The 18,974-nt window shown below is 44.8% G+C and overlaps 1 protein-coding gene across 1 annotated transcript in view; it reads right to left on the minus strand.

Annotated features, from left to right (window-relative positions):
- The window catches only part of AK7 (adenylate kinase 7), a 54,456-nt gene extending 38,405 nt beyond the window's left edge, over window positions 1–16,051 (minus strand). Inside the window, exons 1-5 of the mRNA XM_066276615.1 lie at window positions 15,925–16,051; window positions 13,301–13,489; window positions 10,575–10,683; window positions 6,051–6,145; window positions 66–176 (exon numbers count right to left, since the gene is read on the minus strand). Coding sequence (XP_066132712.1) covers window positions 66–176; window positions 6,051–6,145; window positions 10,575–10,683; window positions 13,301–13,489; window positions 15,925–16,026 — 606 coding nt within the window. The 5' untranslated portion in view covers window positions 16,027–16,051. The remainder of the gene's footprint in view (window positions 1–65; window positions 177–6,050; window positions 6,146–10,574; window positions 10,684–13,300; window positions 13,490–15,924) is intronic.
- Between the last annotated feature and the right edge of the window lie 2,923 nt (window positions 16,052–18,974).

The following is an 18,974-nucleotide window of genomic DNA, read 5'->3' on the forward strand; positions in this document are numbered from 1 at the left end:
CCCATTGTACGCTGCGGCAAAAAGGACTTTTTCTTACCCACAATGCTCTTCTACTCCAGACTTACATTTTTTCCAAATTTGAGAACCAATTTTTCAGCATTTATGTGGTCCAGAAAATTGGGATGGTGCTTTCTTCTTCGATAATCCTCTTCAGTAAATGGGACCTCAGAGTCTTCCTATGAAAGGAAAAAGTCCAGACTCGGTGCGTTAGAGCTTTGGAAAACTAAACCCAGAGATGTCAGCTTGACTGTGTTACTTTAAGCTCAGATAAAGTGTTCTAAAAACGACTGCTTATTTGATAGTGATTTAGTTTTCTTGAAAATGTTTTAACTAGCCAAATTTCATCATTTAATCTTAATCTAAAGAAAATTAAAAATGGAAATGCCTTTATTTGTAGCGATGGTGCCAGGTTGGCACAGTGACTCCAAGAAGTCATTAAATAACCCATTCCTTAACAGTGCTTGTAATGTATGTATTTTGTTTTCTTTTTTATTATTATTTATTTATTTATTTATTTAATTTTTTACAGAGACAGAGAGTGAGTCAGAGAGAGGGATAGACAGGAACAGAGAGAGATGAGAGGCATCAATCATTAGTTAGTTGTTCATTGACTGCTTTCTCATATGTGCCTTGACCACAGGCCTTCAGCAAACCGAGTAACCCCTTGCTGGAGCCAGCGACCTTGGGTTCAAGCTGGTGAGCTTTTCCTCAAGGCAGATGAGCCCGCACTCAAGCTGGCGACCTCGGGGTCTCGAACCTGGGTCCTCTGCATCCCAGTCCGACGCTCTACCCACTGCGCCACCGCCTGGTCAGGCTGTATTTTGTTTTCAATCTAAATTGTGACTTTTTTTCTTTTCTACACTGCCCCTTGCCCTCCAATCAACCCCATGTGAATAAGAACATACCATGTACAACTTTCTGTCTCAGACTCTAAAAATTGGTTTCATCAGATAAGATAAAATATCCGTTTTCCCTGAGAACAGGAATGATAAATATTTCCCGACAGTCCCCTGAGCTGTCAGTCACACTCCGTCTCTCCTTGACCCGCCCTCCCATACTGTCCCATGGAGGGACACCTCTGAAACCACGAAATGAAAAGTTACCGGAGAACCAAAGGGAGAAACGAGTTCCGTGACACAGAGCGGGTTCTCCCAAATCCATCCACATTCAGAGGTCCTGCTCGGAGGAGGGTTTTAAAACGTAGCGTCCAGTGAGGAGCCTTTCAGTCACATGACGTCGGTCTCAGTTCAGTAGCCAGTCCAGAGCGCACAAGGCTTCCGGGAAATTAACCAGAGAGGGAGAAGAAGCCGGTCCCTGCGGTAGCACAGTCGTGGGCAGGTTTGACAAATGGGAAGAGGGGACCCAAATGACTGGAGCCCAGCTGGGGACTGATCGGGGATGAGGTGGGTCATAGCCAGGTCATCAGGCCTTGTGGACTACGAGGGGGATGTTAGATTTCTTCTAAGGGCGTTAGAAGGCATTGAAGGGTTTTCATCAGGACTCCAACAGGGTCTCAGTTCCTGTGAGACCAAGGCTGTGCCTTGGAGACCGACCCGGAGGAGGCGATGGCAGGTACCAGTTAGGCGGCCATGTTAGTGGTCCATGGATACAAAGAGAACAAGATGGATGAATGACAGAGTTGAGATGATGAATGAGCAGAACTGACTGGCTGGTGGATGGAAGGGAGTGAGGATGAGCAGCTAAAATGATGGAGATGTCACTGGGAGAACGGCTCAGGGGAATTCGTTTTTTGGGGGAGATCAAGTTAACCAACCTCAATTCCGGGGCCTTAGTACACATTCAGTGAAAACGTGCTAGCTAAATGGATGACTTCTTAAATATGCCCAGGGGGTCTGACCAGGCGGTGGCACAGTGGATAGAGCATCGGACTGAGATGCGGAGGACCCAGGTTCAAAACCTTGAGGTCGCTGGCCTGTGCGTGGACTCATCTAGTTTGAGCAAGGATCACCAGCTTGAGCCCTAGGTTGCTGGCTTGAGCAAGGGGTCAGTCGCTCTGCTGTAGCCCCCACTTCTTCCCCCCGGTCAAGGCACATAAGAGAAAGCCATCATTTAACAACTAAGGTGCCGCAACAAAGAATTGATGCTTCTCATCTCTCTCCCTTCCTGTCTGTCTGTCCCTCTCTCCGTCTCTGTCACAAAAAATAGAAATAAAAAATATATGCCCAGTGGCTCACATGTAGGTTTGCCAGATAAAATATAGGACACCCGGCTAAATTTAAATTTCAGATAAACACACACATTTTTGGTATAAGTCAGTCTTAAATATTGCATGGGATCTACTTATGCTAAAAATAATTTGCTGCTTATCTGAAATTCAAAGTTAACTGGGTATCCCGTGTCTTTACTTGCTAAATTTGGCAATCCTACTTGCACAGGGTCTGGAAACAAGTGTCATCCTCTCTGCCTTTGCATTGCATCCTGACATCTGCCCAGACCGGCCAATAGGACGTGGTGGCCAGCCTGCCTAAATGACCTTCCTGTTTCCTGTGACAGGCTGCCTAGCACCCCTCCACTGAGCATTGTCACACCCTCAGTTTTTCCTCTGGATAAAGCCAGTCCGCTCATCCAGAGGGTCACTCGAATTACTCGGTGAAGAATTCTAGACCAAACGACTGAATGTGTGAACCAACGGTTTTGTGAAGTCCTCTTACTGAGAACTAGTTATTGTTTATCAGGAAAATGCATGTAATGGGTTGCATCTGCTTGGCTATGCAATAGGATGGGATTTCCTTCCACCCTTCGAGTCTCTCAGTGCATCACTCGTGATATGCGTGACCTTCTGGTCTAAAGCTTATTCTGTGATAAAGCTGTTCTCTTTCTCCACTTCCCCGTGGAAAGATTTTTCTGGACTGGATGAAGGTTCTGTTTTTAATTAGATTTCCCCAGCAGTATACACATATTATATTTTCTGAACCATCTGAGAGTAGGCTGCTGGTGTCATGCCCCTTTTCTCCTGAGTTTTCAGGGTGTGTTTCCTAAGGACCTTCTCCCTACAGAACTGGAGTCCCGTTATGAAATTCAGGAAAGTTAACCATACGCCATGGTTTTATCCAATCAAGGACAGTCCGTGTTCCAATCCTGTCAATTTCCCAATAGTGTCCTTCTAGCATGTTTGCCTCCCGCGCAGGGCCAGCCCGAGAGCATGTCTCTCCATGTCTCTCTGGTCTTCTTTATCTGGACCTGTGTTTCAGTTTTCCTTGTCTTTTATTGCCAGTTTTAAAGAACATCGGCCAGTTACTTAATAGAATGTCCTTCCGTCTGGATTATGAGAAGTTTCCACGTGACGCGATGCAGGTTTCTGCAAAGCGAGTCTTGTGTCCCCTGTGCTCTCTCTACTCACTCGTTCCCTTGGGTTACTTCCCCTCTTGGATTTTATTTTACTTTTAATTTTTTTGTTGATTGATTTTAGAGACACAGAGAAAGGAAGGGAGAGAGAGATAGAAAGAGCAAGAGAGAGAGGAATAGAAAGAGAAAGAGAGAGAGAGATAGAAAGTGAAAGAGAGAGAAGGAATGTTCATTTATTGTTCCACTTAGTTGTGTGTTCATTGGTCACTCCCCATATGTGCTCTGACCGGGGATTGAACCTGCAACCTTAGTGTTTTGAAAGGACTTTCTAACTCAGTGGTCCCCAACCTTTTTTGGGCCACGGACCGGTTTAATGTCAGAAAATATTTTCACGGACCGACCTTTAGGGTGGGATGAATAAATGTATCACGTGACCGAGACAAGCGTCAAGAGTGAGTCTTAGACGGATGTAACAGAGGGAATCTGGTCATTTTTTAAAAATAAAACATTGTTCAGACTTAAATATAAATAAAACAAAAATAATGTAAGTTATTTATTCTTTCTCTGCGGACCGGTACCAAATGGCCCACGGACCGCTACCGGTCCGTGGCCCGGGGGTTGGGAACCACTGCTCTGACTGAGCTAACTGGCTAGGTACCCCAATCTTGGATTTTTTTAAAAGTAAATCTCAAATATAGAATTATCTCACCCATAAACACTTCATTAATTTTGTTCCAGTTGAATTAATCAGTCTTTTAAAAGAATATTTAGCATTATTGGGCCATGTGACAGAAATCCTTCCCTATAAGTTTTATAATTTTTCTTAAAAATTAAAGTTTTGCTTTTTTACTGTTAACTCTGTGATCCATCGGGAGCTGATCTCTTGTGTGTGGTGCGAGGGAGAGAAACGTAATGGGTGATGAGAATGCTCTGTGTTTGATTGTGTGGCTACACAGCTGTATGCATGTGTCAAAACTCACAGAACCATACAGTAAGAAGGGCTAAATTCACTGTATGTAGATTACACCTTAATAAGCCTGACTTAAAATCATTATGAGCCATTAGGGAAATGCAAATGAAAACCGCAGTGAGAGGACGGGGACATGTCAGGACATCAGAACTAAGACAGGTGTCATGTCCCCCCATCCAAGGAGGGAACCTCCTTCTCCCCCTTCAGCCTGTCTCTTTTAGGGGGCTGATCACCCTTCTTCTGCATGTGGGAATATGAGCCCAGGTCTGGCCAATCAGAGCTCCACGTTTCCCTGGCCACAGTGACTGGTTCAAAGTTAGGCCCCTGACCTAAGACCCGGTCAAACAGCACCTGCAGTCCTGGGATGGGACATTGCCAATGTGGAAAAGAGAATTGAGGCTCTAGGGACATAAGCCTGGCAGCTGCTCAGGGCCAGAAGGAGGGAGAGCTTAGCTGAGAATGGAGCCCACTCAGAGGAGAAAGGAAGCAATGGGAGAGAGAGACTAGGAGAGCTCTGCGGACATTGTTAAAGCCTCCAGACCCAGCTGTGCCTGAGGTCCGTTATTGGACATACCAGCTATGTGAGTCATTCAGTTCCCACTTTGCTAACGTCAGCGTGAGCTGGTTTATAACTGGGGACAACCAGTAAGGCCAGTCGGGTGACCACTGATTGTTTGCAGCAAACACCCTACTAGATACTCGGGCTCCTTCCCTTAGACTCATAACAGGAATTAAACGACTTGCCGGTCCCTGGAGATAACGCAACCAAGTGACCTAGATGTGGGGACTTTACAAGAAAAGAGCATGAAGCCGGGCCCCTGCCGGCGAGGATTTCCTGGTACACCAAGCGGGAGAGGATTAAACAAATGTCATCTGACAGAAGCAGTGTGACAAACGCCTAAGTATTTCCTTGTTATAAGTAATGTATCCCATTGATTCTGACATGTACATGTCTCCCATTTTAACATCTCTGAAATTAAATGTGTCTCGTGATTAATGACCGATGACAACTACAGCCAGTGAGGAAGCGCTGACCCTGTCCCTGCTGGCGCCTGGGGGACCTTGAGAGCGACTGTCCGTCTTGTCATCCCATCCCTCCCAGTTCACTTCGGTACTACACGTGTTGACCCAATGGCCCCGTAAGCGTCTTTGAAAAGATTATGCTGCGATTCAGCCCTGAAGTCAAAGGCAGTTCACCGGCACAGAGGTGCCGAGCGGCAAACCTAAGTCTGAGGTCAGCCGAGGAAAACGAGCCGCGCTCGGAGAATGACCCTACGTCCACATTTTCTTGCGAAGTAAGAGCCATGTGCTTTATGGGAAAGGGAGGTACCCACAAGGAAAGGTTCGATGCTGAGTTGTGGGGAGACAGAATGCAGGTGTGATTCAGAGAGGTTAGACTCTGAGTGAGTTTTGGGGCTGCCATGACCACTGTCTTCTGCTTCTATTTCCTTTTAGTGTATGCACAAGACGATAGAGGGCCAAACTATAGGTCTGAGTAAGTCTAAAAAGAGCGCTCTTACAACACATGGAAAAAGCCGAAGTGACAAGCAAGCATTGGTATAGTTTCACAGGCGGCACCTGCAGCGGTGGGCCCCCTTAGGCTGAGTGAGCTCGGACTCAGTGCATTTTGTCCGGTGCCTGTTTTGAGATTGGGTTCAGAAGAGTAAGAATAGATCCAGGATTCGCCGCAGAAGGTTCTCTCCGCATACAGATTACATGGTGTTAAGGATGAAACGTTGCCCAAGGGACAAGCTAGTGGCGCTGCACTACTTACAGGGTCCAGGGGTTTGGATCGTGCCCAGGTCATCACCGTGGAAACTAAAATAAACACCTTTCGTCTCTCAAAGTGGCTGACTTCTTCATTCAGGGCTGTAGGGCCAAAAAAGCAAGAGGTTACTTGGATCCATGCGGGACCTATTTTCGAAACCACGTGGACCGTGAGCGTTACTTGAGGTTACTCCTTTTCCCAGGAGCGACTTAACACCAGGGTGGCGTCCCCTCTCGCGCTTCACTGCCCACCCCCATCTCTGTTGTCGGCATTCTTCCTGCAGCCGCCTGACTTTTGAGCCCGGCTGAGAACTCGAACTCCCTTCCCACCTCAGGCCTGCGGCTGCGTGTTGTCACCTGCTTGGAGGGCCAGGGGTGGCAATAATCATAGTGGACGTGGATGGGCGCGATTCATGGGCATCATTGAAGTCGGACCGTTATGAGATGGGTACCACTCTGATCTCTGTTTTACAGGTGAGGGAACGGAGGTACAGTTTGCCTAGGGTCCTGGAGGGAAGCGGCTGCAAGGCCTGTGCTCCTCCCACTATGCAGGAGCAGCTAGCTGCCGGGGGAGTGGAGCAGGAGGCCCCAGCAAGGTTGGGGCTGGGGGCTGCGGGTGCGCCTGCGCAGAAGGGAGGGCCCTCTTAGGAACTCACATAAAGCAGCCCCATGTAGCCCAAGCCCTTGTGGAAGGAAGTAATTGGGAATGTGCCCACCCTTCCCACTTCCCTGGGTGGGGGAGAGTGGCCTCTGCCCGGAGGCTGTGGGCAGTGCTTGTGGGCCTTGGTGAGGTGGGAATGCTCGGTTGGGAACAGGTGTAGGCATCGGAATTTAAAACAGTGGTGAATGGAAGGGTGAGTATTTGATTTCCAAAGGCTTTTCTTTTTCTAGGAGGGCTTGCCACACATCTAAGCATCTACTCTACTTGAATACTTTGGGCACGTGATTCCATTAAAATATTTTTTGTGGCATGTAAAATTCCAGAGGAAAAAACTCTAAAGTGAGGTCTGATGAAATTGTCAGAGGATCTAAATGACACAGTCATGGTTCAGTTTTAGTCTCAGGAGCTGATTCCTTAAACAACCAGTAAAATAATGAAATGCCGGCTTCTACTATCTGACTGGGTCCTGACTGACCGTGAGAGAGTATCATTGAGTTCAGGCTAAGAGCACTATGTCCACACATCAATCCCAACTCAAATGCTAAGTTTAGTTTCTATCTTTGTTCTAGTAACAAAGATTGCCTCTTTCATTTAATTCTGCTTTCTGCCCTACGTTGTTTCAGATTGGCCTATTTTGTGAGTGTTGGCACACTTAGAGGTCCTCTAACTGGGTTACCGTCTTTATTTATCATTTTAATGGGTCAAAATGACCTGCTTGCTCACTTGTGAACAAGTGCATTTTATCCACGTGCACAAATGTTTCCTGTCATTTCTAATAACTTTCTTCCTTTCTCCTATGTCATTTTACCTTCTTTTGCTCGTACCTGAAAGGCGAGGTAGGAGAATTCTTTTATATTAAAATGTGTTAAGATAATTTAATAACACATTATTAAGAAGTAATACATATCCATTGCAAAGCCCAAATAAAACCAAACCCCCAAATCTAACAATGTCCTCAGGCAAAGTGACCAAGTGTCCCCCTCCTTCTCCATAGCCCCACCAACCCTATGCCCCCCCAGGTGACCCGGATGACAGACCAAGGGCCTCTGACTATACTTTCTTGCAGACACAGTCAACTCTTGATCTCAAAAATGAGGTGATACAATAAAAACCTTTCCACCCAATAGAGAGGTTAACATTTTCTTAATTATATAAAGTTCTGTGTTAGAATAAGAATCAGTTAAACATACTCTACATTTCAAAGCTCCAGAAAGGAAATGCAGCTTCCTTTCCAAGTCTGAGAACCAATTACATTCCCTTTGAGGGACACTGGGTGTGTGTGTGTGGGGGTGTCTTATGAGGGTGTGAGGGTCCGCTATCCATCATAGTGGAAGTCAGTGGTTAATGGCTAAAATTCATAATCAAAGGGCGCCGGTGCAGGTGTTTCTATGTATTAAAAGGAAAGAGTGTTAAAGCAGGTTCCTTTTGGGGAGTAGAAATGGAGTGGGAAGAAAATGCAGGGAGCTGTTGCTTTTTATTCTAAGCCCTACTGTGCTTTTCAATTTTCAAAACACGTCCAGGTTTTATTTCAGAAAAAAAGATATTAAAAATGTGAAGAAAATTGCACATATACATTATATAGAAAAATCAATTTCCAAAGCCTGCCACAAAGTAAGAACTCAGTAAACGTTAGCGCTGATTATTATTTCAGGTGGTGCAATTATTTCAGAAGGTGCAATTATCCGTCATTTGTAAATATTTGCAAAGGGACAAAATGCACAAAGCAGGCATCCAAGAGATGACACAATGTTCGTGTTTTTGATTTGCATCTTATTGAATGGAATTTAGATCCACAGTTATCAATGAGAAATCAATCATTCTAAGCTCCTCAGGAGTCCTATACACCCACAGAGAGTACTTTTCCATCATGATTTCCCAGAATGGGTACAGTCATTCCTGAGGCTCTATTCCATTTATTTTATTTGTTTTTTTAAATTTATTTATTGATTTTTTTTTAGAGAGACAGGAAGGGAGAGAAAAAGAAAGAGAGAAACATCAATTAGTCGTTTCACTTAGTCATGAATTCTTTGATTGATTCTTGTATATGCTCTAACGGGGAATGAACTTGCAACCTTGGTGTATTGGGATGATATTGTAACCAACTGACCTACCCGGCCAGGGCTTCTATTCTATTTCTTCAATTTAAGCCAAAACACAGCTTTGCTGTTGATACCTTTCAGGGGTTGGCAAAAGCACTGCCTGCTTTTTAAATAAATTTTGATCAGAACCAGACCATTTATTTACATATCTTCTGTGGCTATGTTTTGGCTGTAACAGCAGAGCAGTTGGCTTGACAAGCCAAAAATATTTACTGTGTGGCCCTGTGCAGAAGAAGTTGGCTGACCCCGTGATCTAAACTGCCTGAAACAAAGATAATGCTGTGGGGAAAGTATTGAAAAGTAAGGTGCTTTGTGTCTTCTGGGCTGTCCTAGTCTAGAAATTGTTCAAATGAACGGGTCTACTTTTTCCTTTGGTCCCGGCTTAATGAGATACATGACAAAGCATCAACGTGCTCAACATCACCTTGTCCTCTTGGACTTGAGGTCCTTAGAGTTCATCACATTTTTCAAGGCATCTTAAACTGCAAGTATTCCCCGTCGCCCTCTCTGGCTCTTATTCTCAGGGAATTTTTGTGGACTCGAATCCACTCCTCACAGTTAGAAATCATTTCTCTCCTCTTAACATCACGTCTGTCCTGTGATACCCTTCCTGGGAACATGCTGTTCTGGGCCTGCATTAAAGTTTCTCACGGGTGCCTCAGGGCTCTTGCAGGCCTCCAGGTGCCTGGAGGATATAATGTTTTGCTTATTTGTCTTTGTGCCTGCCCAATAAGATTCAACCACATCTCCTTAAGCAGTGCCTGCAGAATGGAGAAAGGTCACATTTTGGAAGTTAATGTTTCATTTGTTTTTTTTTTAAGTGAGAGTAGGGGAAATACAGAGACAGATTCTCACATGCACCCTGGGTGGGATCCACTTAGGAACCCCTGTCTGGAGACGATGCTCTGCCCATCTGGGGCTGATCGCAATCGAACTATTTTTAGCACCTGACATGGAGGCTCGAGGGAGCCACCTTCAGTGCCCGGGAGTGATGTGCTCAAATCAAGTGAGCCATGGCTGCGGGAGAGTGAAGGAGAGAGAAAGAGATAGAGATAGAGATAGAGAGAGAGAGAGATAAAAAGGGGGTGGGGTTAGGGTGGGTGGGGAGCAGATGGTTGTCTCTCCTGTGTGCCCTGACCGGGAATCAAACTTGGGACTTCCACATGCTGGGTCAAAGCTCTACCGCTAAGCCAACCGGCCAGAGCCTTCATTTCTTTTACTGATAAAAAAATAGTCTAAGTAGAATTATTATTTTTTAAATAATTAAACAAGAAGTCCCATTAGACTGAGGTGGTTCTGATACCTTCACAGCCTATAGAAGCAAACCAAGACCCAAGTCAGTTAATGCCTCAAGGTTAAGAAATCAAAATGTAAGGACAACAATCACAAACAGCCAAGTAGGCTCTTCCAGATAAGGTAGATGCTTAAGTTACAGCCCATCAAATCATTTCTTTGTTTCCAGCTTTTCTCTAGAAGAGCCTTTCCCCTGGCTCTTACTGATGCGTACTCCTAACCACCGCCCGTGTTACACTACCTAAATTGTATTGAGTTTCGCTCAAACTCTCAAAATTTTTCAAATACCCCTTTTTGCCTTTCAACACTGTTGATAGGCATATCCATTAGCTTGATTTTATTTTGTGTTTTAGGTAGGTCTCAAATTATTTTTTTTCCCTAATGGTGTTAATTTGCCAAGTGTTCATTAGAGGACTCTAAGGTAAAGTAAATTACACAAAAGTGGTGTCCCCAGAGATAAAAAGGCCTCCTCACTGACCAGAGACTGCCCAGGTGGCTTCTTCCACTTGCTGTGGGTGCTCAGTGATGTTATAAATAACAACGTCACACTCCAGCAGGCGCATGAGAAGCTCTTCCCGAGAGAGGGCCTGCAGAGAGAATCGACAGGCATTTGTTCAAGGAGGTAACGAAACAGCCTGAATACTCAGACAGAACGACAATTTCCAAATTAGATATGCTGCATTGAAGGGTCCCACAGAAAACATTTGCAGAAGGATTTCTATTTGAAATAAAATTTTGGCTCCCTTCTGTGTGTCATCTTCAAATAACAAAGAAGTTTATGAAAATAGCTGGGAACAGAAAATTGCATAATGATCTTAGGTATGCCGCTTACATCCCAATTCAGAAGGGAAGAATTAGAACATACTGGAAAAAACTGTGGGAGGCATTTAAAACCCACTCAAACTCTGTGCAAGATTACTTGGGCAATTATATATCTTGACTCACTTGGATGGGCTGATGAGTAATTTATGGGGATTGTTTCAGAATCCTTGAGGCGGAACCAATCTGCTCTCTTTCTAGATGTAAGGTCTCTTATTACGGTTGACTGTTGGGAATAGTTTAAAAATACAGAAACTTTTAATGGTAAAAAAAATATCAAGTTCTTATCTTGGACAAAAGTAACTGTGGTGATCATTGTGTTTTGACTAGTTATTCCTCACTGCGTGGACGCTAGCACATTTCCCAGGAGAGCAATGTCGCAGGTGGGTATTAAGATAACCACGTAAGGACCATGGACTTCCAAACCAGCCTTTGCATTTATCCTGAGGATCAGCTATCCCCCACAGGTCCTTGACCAGGTGCTTTAAAACAGAACCTTGCAGATCAAATTTGGTCTCTTACCACAATTGGTAGGAGAACCAAAGAAAAGTGAATGCTTTTTTTTAATCCTAGAGGACTACCTTGGGGAGTTTAATGCGTCCATGTCAAGTTCGACAGCCATGTCAAGTTCAACAGCGTGGAATGCTCATTTCTTTAGCTTGTTATTACATTATTTTCTGTGTCCAGCTATATTCATTTCCTAGGGTTTCTGTAACTAAGTCTTGCAAACTGAGTGGCTTGAACAACAGAGATGTATTGTCTCACAGTTCTGGAGCCTTGGACCCCAAGATCAAGGTGCCGGCAGGGCTGGCTGCTCCTGAGGGTGTGAGGGACAATCAGCTCCACGCCCCTCCCCCAGCTCTGTGGCTTCACTGGCAATGTTTGGTGTCCCTTGTCTTGGTGACACATCCCCAGCTCCCTGCCTTCATCTTCACATGACCTTCTCCCCGGGTGATGTCTGGGTCCCAGTTCCCCTAGAGGCCCAGCACCAGTCCCAGCTTCCCTAGTAGACCCCAACCTCCCAAAGGAGGCCCATCTGCAGGACTCTGTGCTGCTGGAGGCTCCAGGGTCTCCAGACCACAGGAGCTTAGGGGGCCTCGATCCGTGTGGGTCTGAGTTTGGAGCCCCATTCGCCTGGACTGGCTCTGTAGGTAAGACTGAGAACTCAGCCCCGGCTCTCTCCAGACTGCTCTGGACACTGCTGTGCACACCTCTGCCGCCATGTCCATTGTGCTGCTGTGAAACGAACAGTCTGTGGCACAGAGTCCCCGTCCGCTGTGAGCGCTCTGTCCACTGTGGATCCTTAGGGAGCTCCATACACACTCACTGACGCAGTGTCAGGTGTAAAAGGGGAGAGATGATGGGGAACTGAACTAAGGAAAGGAGGTGCCCCTTAGAGAGCTGGTAAAGAGAGATGGGGTTGAGGACCCCCTGACCAAGACGGTCTTGAAGGCAGGAGGAGCCAAGAGCCCATGGTGGGTGGTAGAGGAGCAACCAAAGTATAAATAAAAAGATAGATTTAACTACAGTACGTTGTTTTATAAAGATTTATTCTGCCAAACTTAGCAAAAATCCGACATAAAGTACTTGGTAAGTAATTATTATTATATGCTTTAATTTGCTGTCACTCTGCTTTATAAATTTTATAAAGTAAAGTTACTTCCCTACTTTATAAATCACCAATACTGTGGAACCGGTGGGTGGTTAGAAAATTTTACTACTAACAGAGATACAAAAGTGGGCAGTAGGTATAAAAAGGTTGACTACCCCTGGTCTAGAGCAGGGGTCCCCAAACTTTTTACACAGGGGCCAGTTCACTGTCCCTCAGACCATTGGAGGGTTGGACTATAAAAAAAACTATGAACAAATCCCTATGCACACTGCACATATCTTATTTTAAAGTAAAAAAACAAAACGGGAACAAATACAATATTTAAAATAAAGAACAAGTAACTTTAAATCAACAAACTGACCAGTATTTCAATGGGAACTATGCTCCTCTCACTGACCACCAATGGAAGAGGTGCCCCTTCCAGAAGTGCCGCAGGGCCGGATAAATGGCCTCAGGGGCTGCGGGCCATAGTCGGGGACCTCTGGTCTAGAGAGTATCAGGCAGGGTGATGGGAGGAGCTAACCTGGGAGGAACACCCCTCTTGGAGGTATTTCAATGTCTCAGGACGAGAACTGTGCAGAATTTGCTATATGGAAGCAGCAGTGTTTCCCAATAAGTTAGCAATATAATGGTATGTTATTCCTGAGAGACCTGTTAGCCAAGGAGATTTCTCTTTCGCAGAGAGTGTCTGCCATGACCCAGGGTTGTGTTGGGGTAATGCAGGACAAAATACATTTTAAATACAGTATTTATAGAGAATTGTAGGGACTTACAGAGTATGTCTCCAGGGCAAAATCGGGCACAGGTTTCTCAGGTGAGGAAAGCGTGCCCACGATCTGGAATGTGCCTTCCTTCAACTTGTTCGAGGAGGCGGCTAGCATGGCTGACTTACTTTCATCTTCCTCTTCCTCCTCTTCCATAATTTCTTCAAGGGAAGCCCCAACAACACAGTTAGATAGGAACTGCAAGACAAGAGAAATGTCCCCAATACTGAGAACAATGTGGAGTAAAATTCACCTTTAGTTAGGGCTTGCTAGAGGCGTCACATGTGGAAATAAAACACACATCACCGTGTATAGCTAACAGATAACTTAGCTTATTTGCACGTCTAAAAATTAGTTCCTTGAGTTTTCAACACCAACAGAAATTCCTCCCTTCTATTCGTGTAGTTATTCCCTTCCCCTTTGCCTTCACGCCCCTAATCGGAACACTATTTGGGCTTCTCCCTGGGTTGGTGCTTCCGGAACAGTCACTCTTTTTGGATCTCAAATACACGCTTGTTGCCTCTTCCTCAGCTTTTGGTTTTTAGGTTAACAGCACAGACAACAGCAGTTACTCGGCATGTGAGAAAGAGAGGTCCTGGCTAGTTTTGGGATAACCAGAAAACTCTGTTCATAAGCTTGTGAAGAAATATCTCTATACACTAAAAGTTTTATTTTGAAGATATGCTGTTAAAAAATAATCCGAGATCAAAAGGAGATAAAGTAAAAAGTTCCATTCTCTTCCTCCTCTCCCTTCTGGTTTCAATCATGTTGCCTCGCCTTTTAAATACTCTGCGATAGACTCTCCTTCATTGGTTCATGCAGCAAATGCCACTGGCTTGCTGACCATGTGTGAGGCTCTGCTGTTTAGCTGTGGAGCAGGGCCACATTCTGACTTTCATGGCCCTTTCCTCTGTAAAAAAACATATCACAAATTATACTTAAATGTGTATTGCTGTAAAGACAAACATAATCTTTGGCTCTCAAATTTCAGTTGCTTCCTTCTGCTTTTCAAAGAAATGAAAACATTTGTGTGGGCCCCAAAGTCTCGTGGGCTCTGGGCACCATGTCTGCTGCACCCAGGAAGTCAGACCTGGAGCTCCCAGGCACTGCTCCCATTCGGGGCCACTCTGTCCTCTGAAAATGCCAACCTGACCTCCACCTCAGAGTCTTTGCCCTTCTCATGAGCCCTGAGAACTAGTTCCTGGGGCTTGACCCTCATCCTGAGTTCAAGAGCCCTTCCATGCAACTCAATGCAAAGTAGCTGCTTTCACCCACCAGTCAACATGTTATGTCCTCTTTCCTTCAGAGTGCTTATCACACATTGAAATGCCTTGTTTATTCTCAAAATTAGCAGTTGTCTTCTTCCAGGAGAGGCAAGGTTCTTGAGGGCAGCAACTTTTTTTGGTCTTCTTCAGAGTGCAGTTCTCTGGGCCTGCCATTTTGTTGGTGCTCACGAATGAACCCCATCCTCCAGAGGCCGTACTAGTTAAGTTTCTTGTGTATCACTGGAGATATTTTCTACGTATAGATTATCTATCTATCTATCTATCTATCTTTTCTATATCTATCTTTTTCAAAGACACAAAGAAATGCACACCATACCTGTTTAACGCTTCCTTTCTTTAAAAAATGTTTTTGTTATGGTGCTGTTTTAGTTTTGTTTGTCCTTGTCCTTTCTTTTTCCATTCTTTCTGGTCATGTGTGTTTAGTCTCTTCCAGTAGACATTTACTATATATAATACATATAATATCACATATATTGTTTATCATAGATAATGACATGCTGTATAAAAATATATTGTTTTTGCACATAAATTATATATATACAGATATATATCACATATATATCTTTTTATTGCATCCATTAATAGGTTGCTGGGTGGTTTTTTTTTAATTAATTAATTAATTAATTTTTTACAGAGACAGAGAGTGAGTCAGAGAGAGGGATAGACAGGGACAGACAGACAAGAACGGAGAGAGATGAGAAGCATCAATCATTAGTTTTTCATTGCGCGTTGCAACACCTTAGTTGTTCATTGATTGCTTTCTCATATGTGCCTTGACCACGGGCCTTCAGCAGACTGAGTAACCCTTTGCTGGAGCCAGCGACCTTGGGTTCAAGCTGGTGGGCTTTTGCTCAAACCAGATGAGTCCACACTCAAGCTGGCGACCTCGGGGTCTTGAACCCGGGTCCTCTGCATCCCAGTCCGACGCTCTATCCACTGCGCCACCGCCTGGTCAGGCACATATATATCTTTTTAATTTACTGATTAACTTTAGATGATACACTGAGTTGAACAGTGCCCCCCCCCCAAAAAAAAAAAAAAAATTCCTGTCTACCTGGAACATAATCTGACCATATTTGGAAACAGGGTCTTTGCAGATATAATCAGGGTAAGTGAAGTTATACCAGATTAGGTGGGTTCTAATCCAATGACTGGTGTCCTTATAGGACCTGGGGCTGGGCTGGTGATCTCAGCCTTGGGGGTGACTTCCAGGTGGGGCCGTTGTCTACCGTGGACTCAAACTGGGGTCCTGGGGGTGTTGGCTGTGCCCAGACGAGGGACCCTTCCTCAGGAGAGGCCCCGACGGCGCCCCGTGGCACAAGACCTCTGTGACATGCCACTGCTCACCTTCCCGATGTTTCCGCTGCTGTAGGAGTCCAGCAGGTTTATAAACACCCTCTGGATCCGGATAACTTTGTCAGTCCGGGCAACAACCTCCTCTTCTGCCATGGCGGGAGCCACGCTAGTTGCTAAGGAGAAAGCGTCCTTTTGGTTGCCAAGGCTGCGGGGTCGCGGCCTTGGGAATGCTGGGTCGCCACGGCCCCGGGGGCGGGGCCTAAGGCGCTGGGCGGGGCGTTCCGGGATGGGGGCGGGGCTACTGATTTCCCGCGCTGGTGTATCTCTGCCGGGGTTTGGGAGCCAGGTAGGCGTCCCAGCGCCAGTTCTGTCTACCGTCGCGCCCTGTCCCTGCAGCCCGGGCCCCACTCTGCTCAGCTACACGCCGTGTGCCCTGGAGCAGGGCGCGTCTTAAGTTCTTTTCTTTCTCTTTCATTTGGAAACTCTGGACTCACGTTCCAGTGTTCACTTGACAGGGAAGACTAAAATTCGTGATTGATCTGAGGAGGAGGTAAAGCCTGCAGCCTTGGCCTCTTTTGAAATGTTGGCGTTGATGTGGGGTGACATAATCCTCTACTGCAAAGAAGACCTGTTGCTTTGGAATTCCGGGTCCTGGATACCCGAACGACTGTGTGTGTGTGTGTAGGCGCGCGCGTGTAGGGGGTTGGTTCCTACTGAGCAGCCAGTTGCCCTTTGGTCCATGGTGCTCAGCTGATTTAGGGGTTACTTCCTAACAGTTCCAAAAGATCTCTGGAAGTGGGTGGGGTCTGGTGGAATGGGTTGGAGGCAGCGGGGATTCAATCACACACATTTAGATTTTGACCTTTCCCAGTAAGAGCGTATGTGCAGTTGCCGAGATAAACTGACAAATGATGACATTCTATTTATTTCAGCGGTCATCACATCACAAAGGTCGTGGTGGACTATCACTACTTCTTGACATTTGTTATCTTGGAAAAGCCTGATTCCATTGAAATATCTTTGTGCTTTAAACATTAACTTGCTGAATGTCAAATGTTTAACAGATGCAGCAATTTTTATATTTTAAAATACTGATTGCTTTAAAAATGGAGGTGGCCAGGAGCTCCAGAAGACTTGGAGGCTCTGGGCTGTCGAGCACTTAGGTTTGCCTTTGAGTTACAGCTCTGAAGCCATTTGATGGAGACTGGGACCCACCTTTTAATCTTTCTCAAGCTGTAAAATCGGCTGTAAAGCAGGAGTGGAATCACCATCCTCGGGGCTGTTTGGATTAAGTAAGACACGCATGAAAGCGTTTTTCCAAAGGTGAAATTGAGTTTTATTCTGTAAACCTAAGGCACGCTGCTACAAATGGGAGCCCTTCCATGCCTTTTTTTTTTTTTTGATTCCCACCTTTTTCTTTTTAATACATAGGTATTTTTAAAGATATTTTTTAGATTTTATTCATTTTTAGAGAGAGAGAGAGAGAGAGAGAGGAGTTGGGGGGAGAAGGAAGAAGCATCAACTCCCATATGTGCCTTGGTCAGGGAAGCCCGGAGTTTCAAACGGGTGACCTGTGTTCCAGGTCGACGCTTTATGCACTGTACCACCACAGGCACACAAGTTTCATTAAAACTTGTTTTGTAAAATAATTAACCCTTTGAAATTTGGCAAACTCAATTTGGGGACAGCTTGCTCATAGCAACATTCTTTTAAAAAAGTTAACAATAAACTGCTGCCAACCAATTTAAATATAAACATATCATGCAAACAAAAAAAATACAAAAAATAAAAAAACAGAAAGAAAAAAAAATCATGCAAGACCAGTGCAGAACTTGATGGAATATTTCTCAGCATTCTTTCAAATGACTTACTTATTAGATTGAATATTCTAGAATTCACTAGATGCCTTATTTTCAGATTTTTAGCTTGCCCCTATTGATATGAAGTTAAGGAGGTAAGTACTTTGAAAGCGTCAACTGGTCATGCTACTATAAAACACTTCCCCTTCCTTTCATTCTCATTGTTCACGCCACTGATAACAGGTAAATGTGCTAGCTTCATAGCACTAAGGGGATGGCTTCCCGAGGATTTCATGTACTGGTAGGTTAGGAATGGAGATTTTTGAACCTATACCAACTAACACATCTTTTACCGTTATTCCTTTCCTCTTTCAAAATCAGCTTTCAGATAACTCGAGTTCAGGAGATGCTCTTGTTAACACACTTTTATGGGCAAGGTGGTGGAGTCAGAAGACCTGGGTTCTGACTCTACTGCATACAGGTGAGCAAGTCCCTCAATCTGTCCATGTATCAGCTATGTCATCACAAAATAAAGGGGTTGAAAGGCAGACTTTTGAAGTCAGCGTGTCACACAGAATGTGTTTTCCTGACGTGTTCTCCCTTGACAAGACATTTTGTTTTTGAACCCTGGAGAGAGAACTGTGCAGTGTGCGGTGGAAGGAGCTCTGAGAATGCTCCCACAGACACTGATTTGGGGTGCTGGAAGTGTAAGGTGGGGAGAGGGTCACCATGGGAAATGAGGTGTGCACTGTCTTCATAATCACACTGCCTCTTCAGGGATCCTGGACCGGACACAACTGAGCACCTAGTGAGGACTATGACTATGAACACATATTTTATTGCATTTTCCTATTACATAGAAGTCTTTCCCAAAATAGATTAGTTCTAGATTTTTTCATGTAGTTTAATTTTTCCCATTGCCTTTTCATGATTTTTAATGGCTACATATTTTTCCATCAAGAGAAAGTGATCTAACTTAATCACTTTTAGATCCATTCCAATTTTTCATTAGAGAAAATGACCTTGTAGTATATATTCTGCTGAATCATCCCCTAGGCTAGATTGCTAGGATTTTTTTTTTTTAGTGAGAGATAGAGAGACAGATTGGGACAGACAGGAAGAGAGAGAGATGAGAAGCATCAATTCTTCCTTGTGACACCTTAGTTGTTCATTGATTGCTTTCTCATATATGCCTTGATGGGGGTGGGGTGCAGCACTCCAGCTGAGCCAGTGACCCCTTGCTCAAGCCAGCGACCTTGGGGTCATGTCTCTGATCCCATCCATGCATAAACCAGTGACTGC

The sequence above is a fragment of the Saccopteryx bilineata genome, chromosome 4 (assembly GCF_036850765.1).
Source record: "Saccopteryx bilineata isolate mSacBil1 chromosome 4, mSacBil1_pri_phased_curated, whole genome shotgun sequence".
In the NCBI taxonomy this organism is placed as follows: Eukaryota; Metazoa; Chordata; class Mammalia; order Chiroptera; family Emballonuridae; genus Saccopteryx; species Saccopteryx bilineata.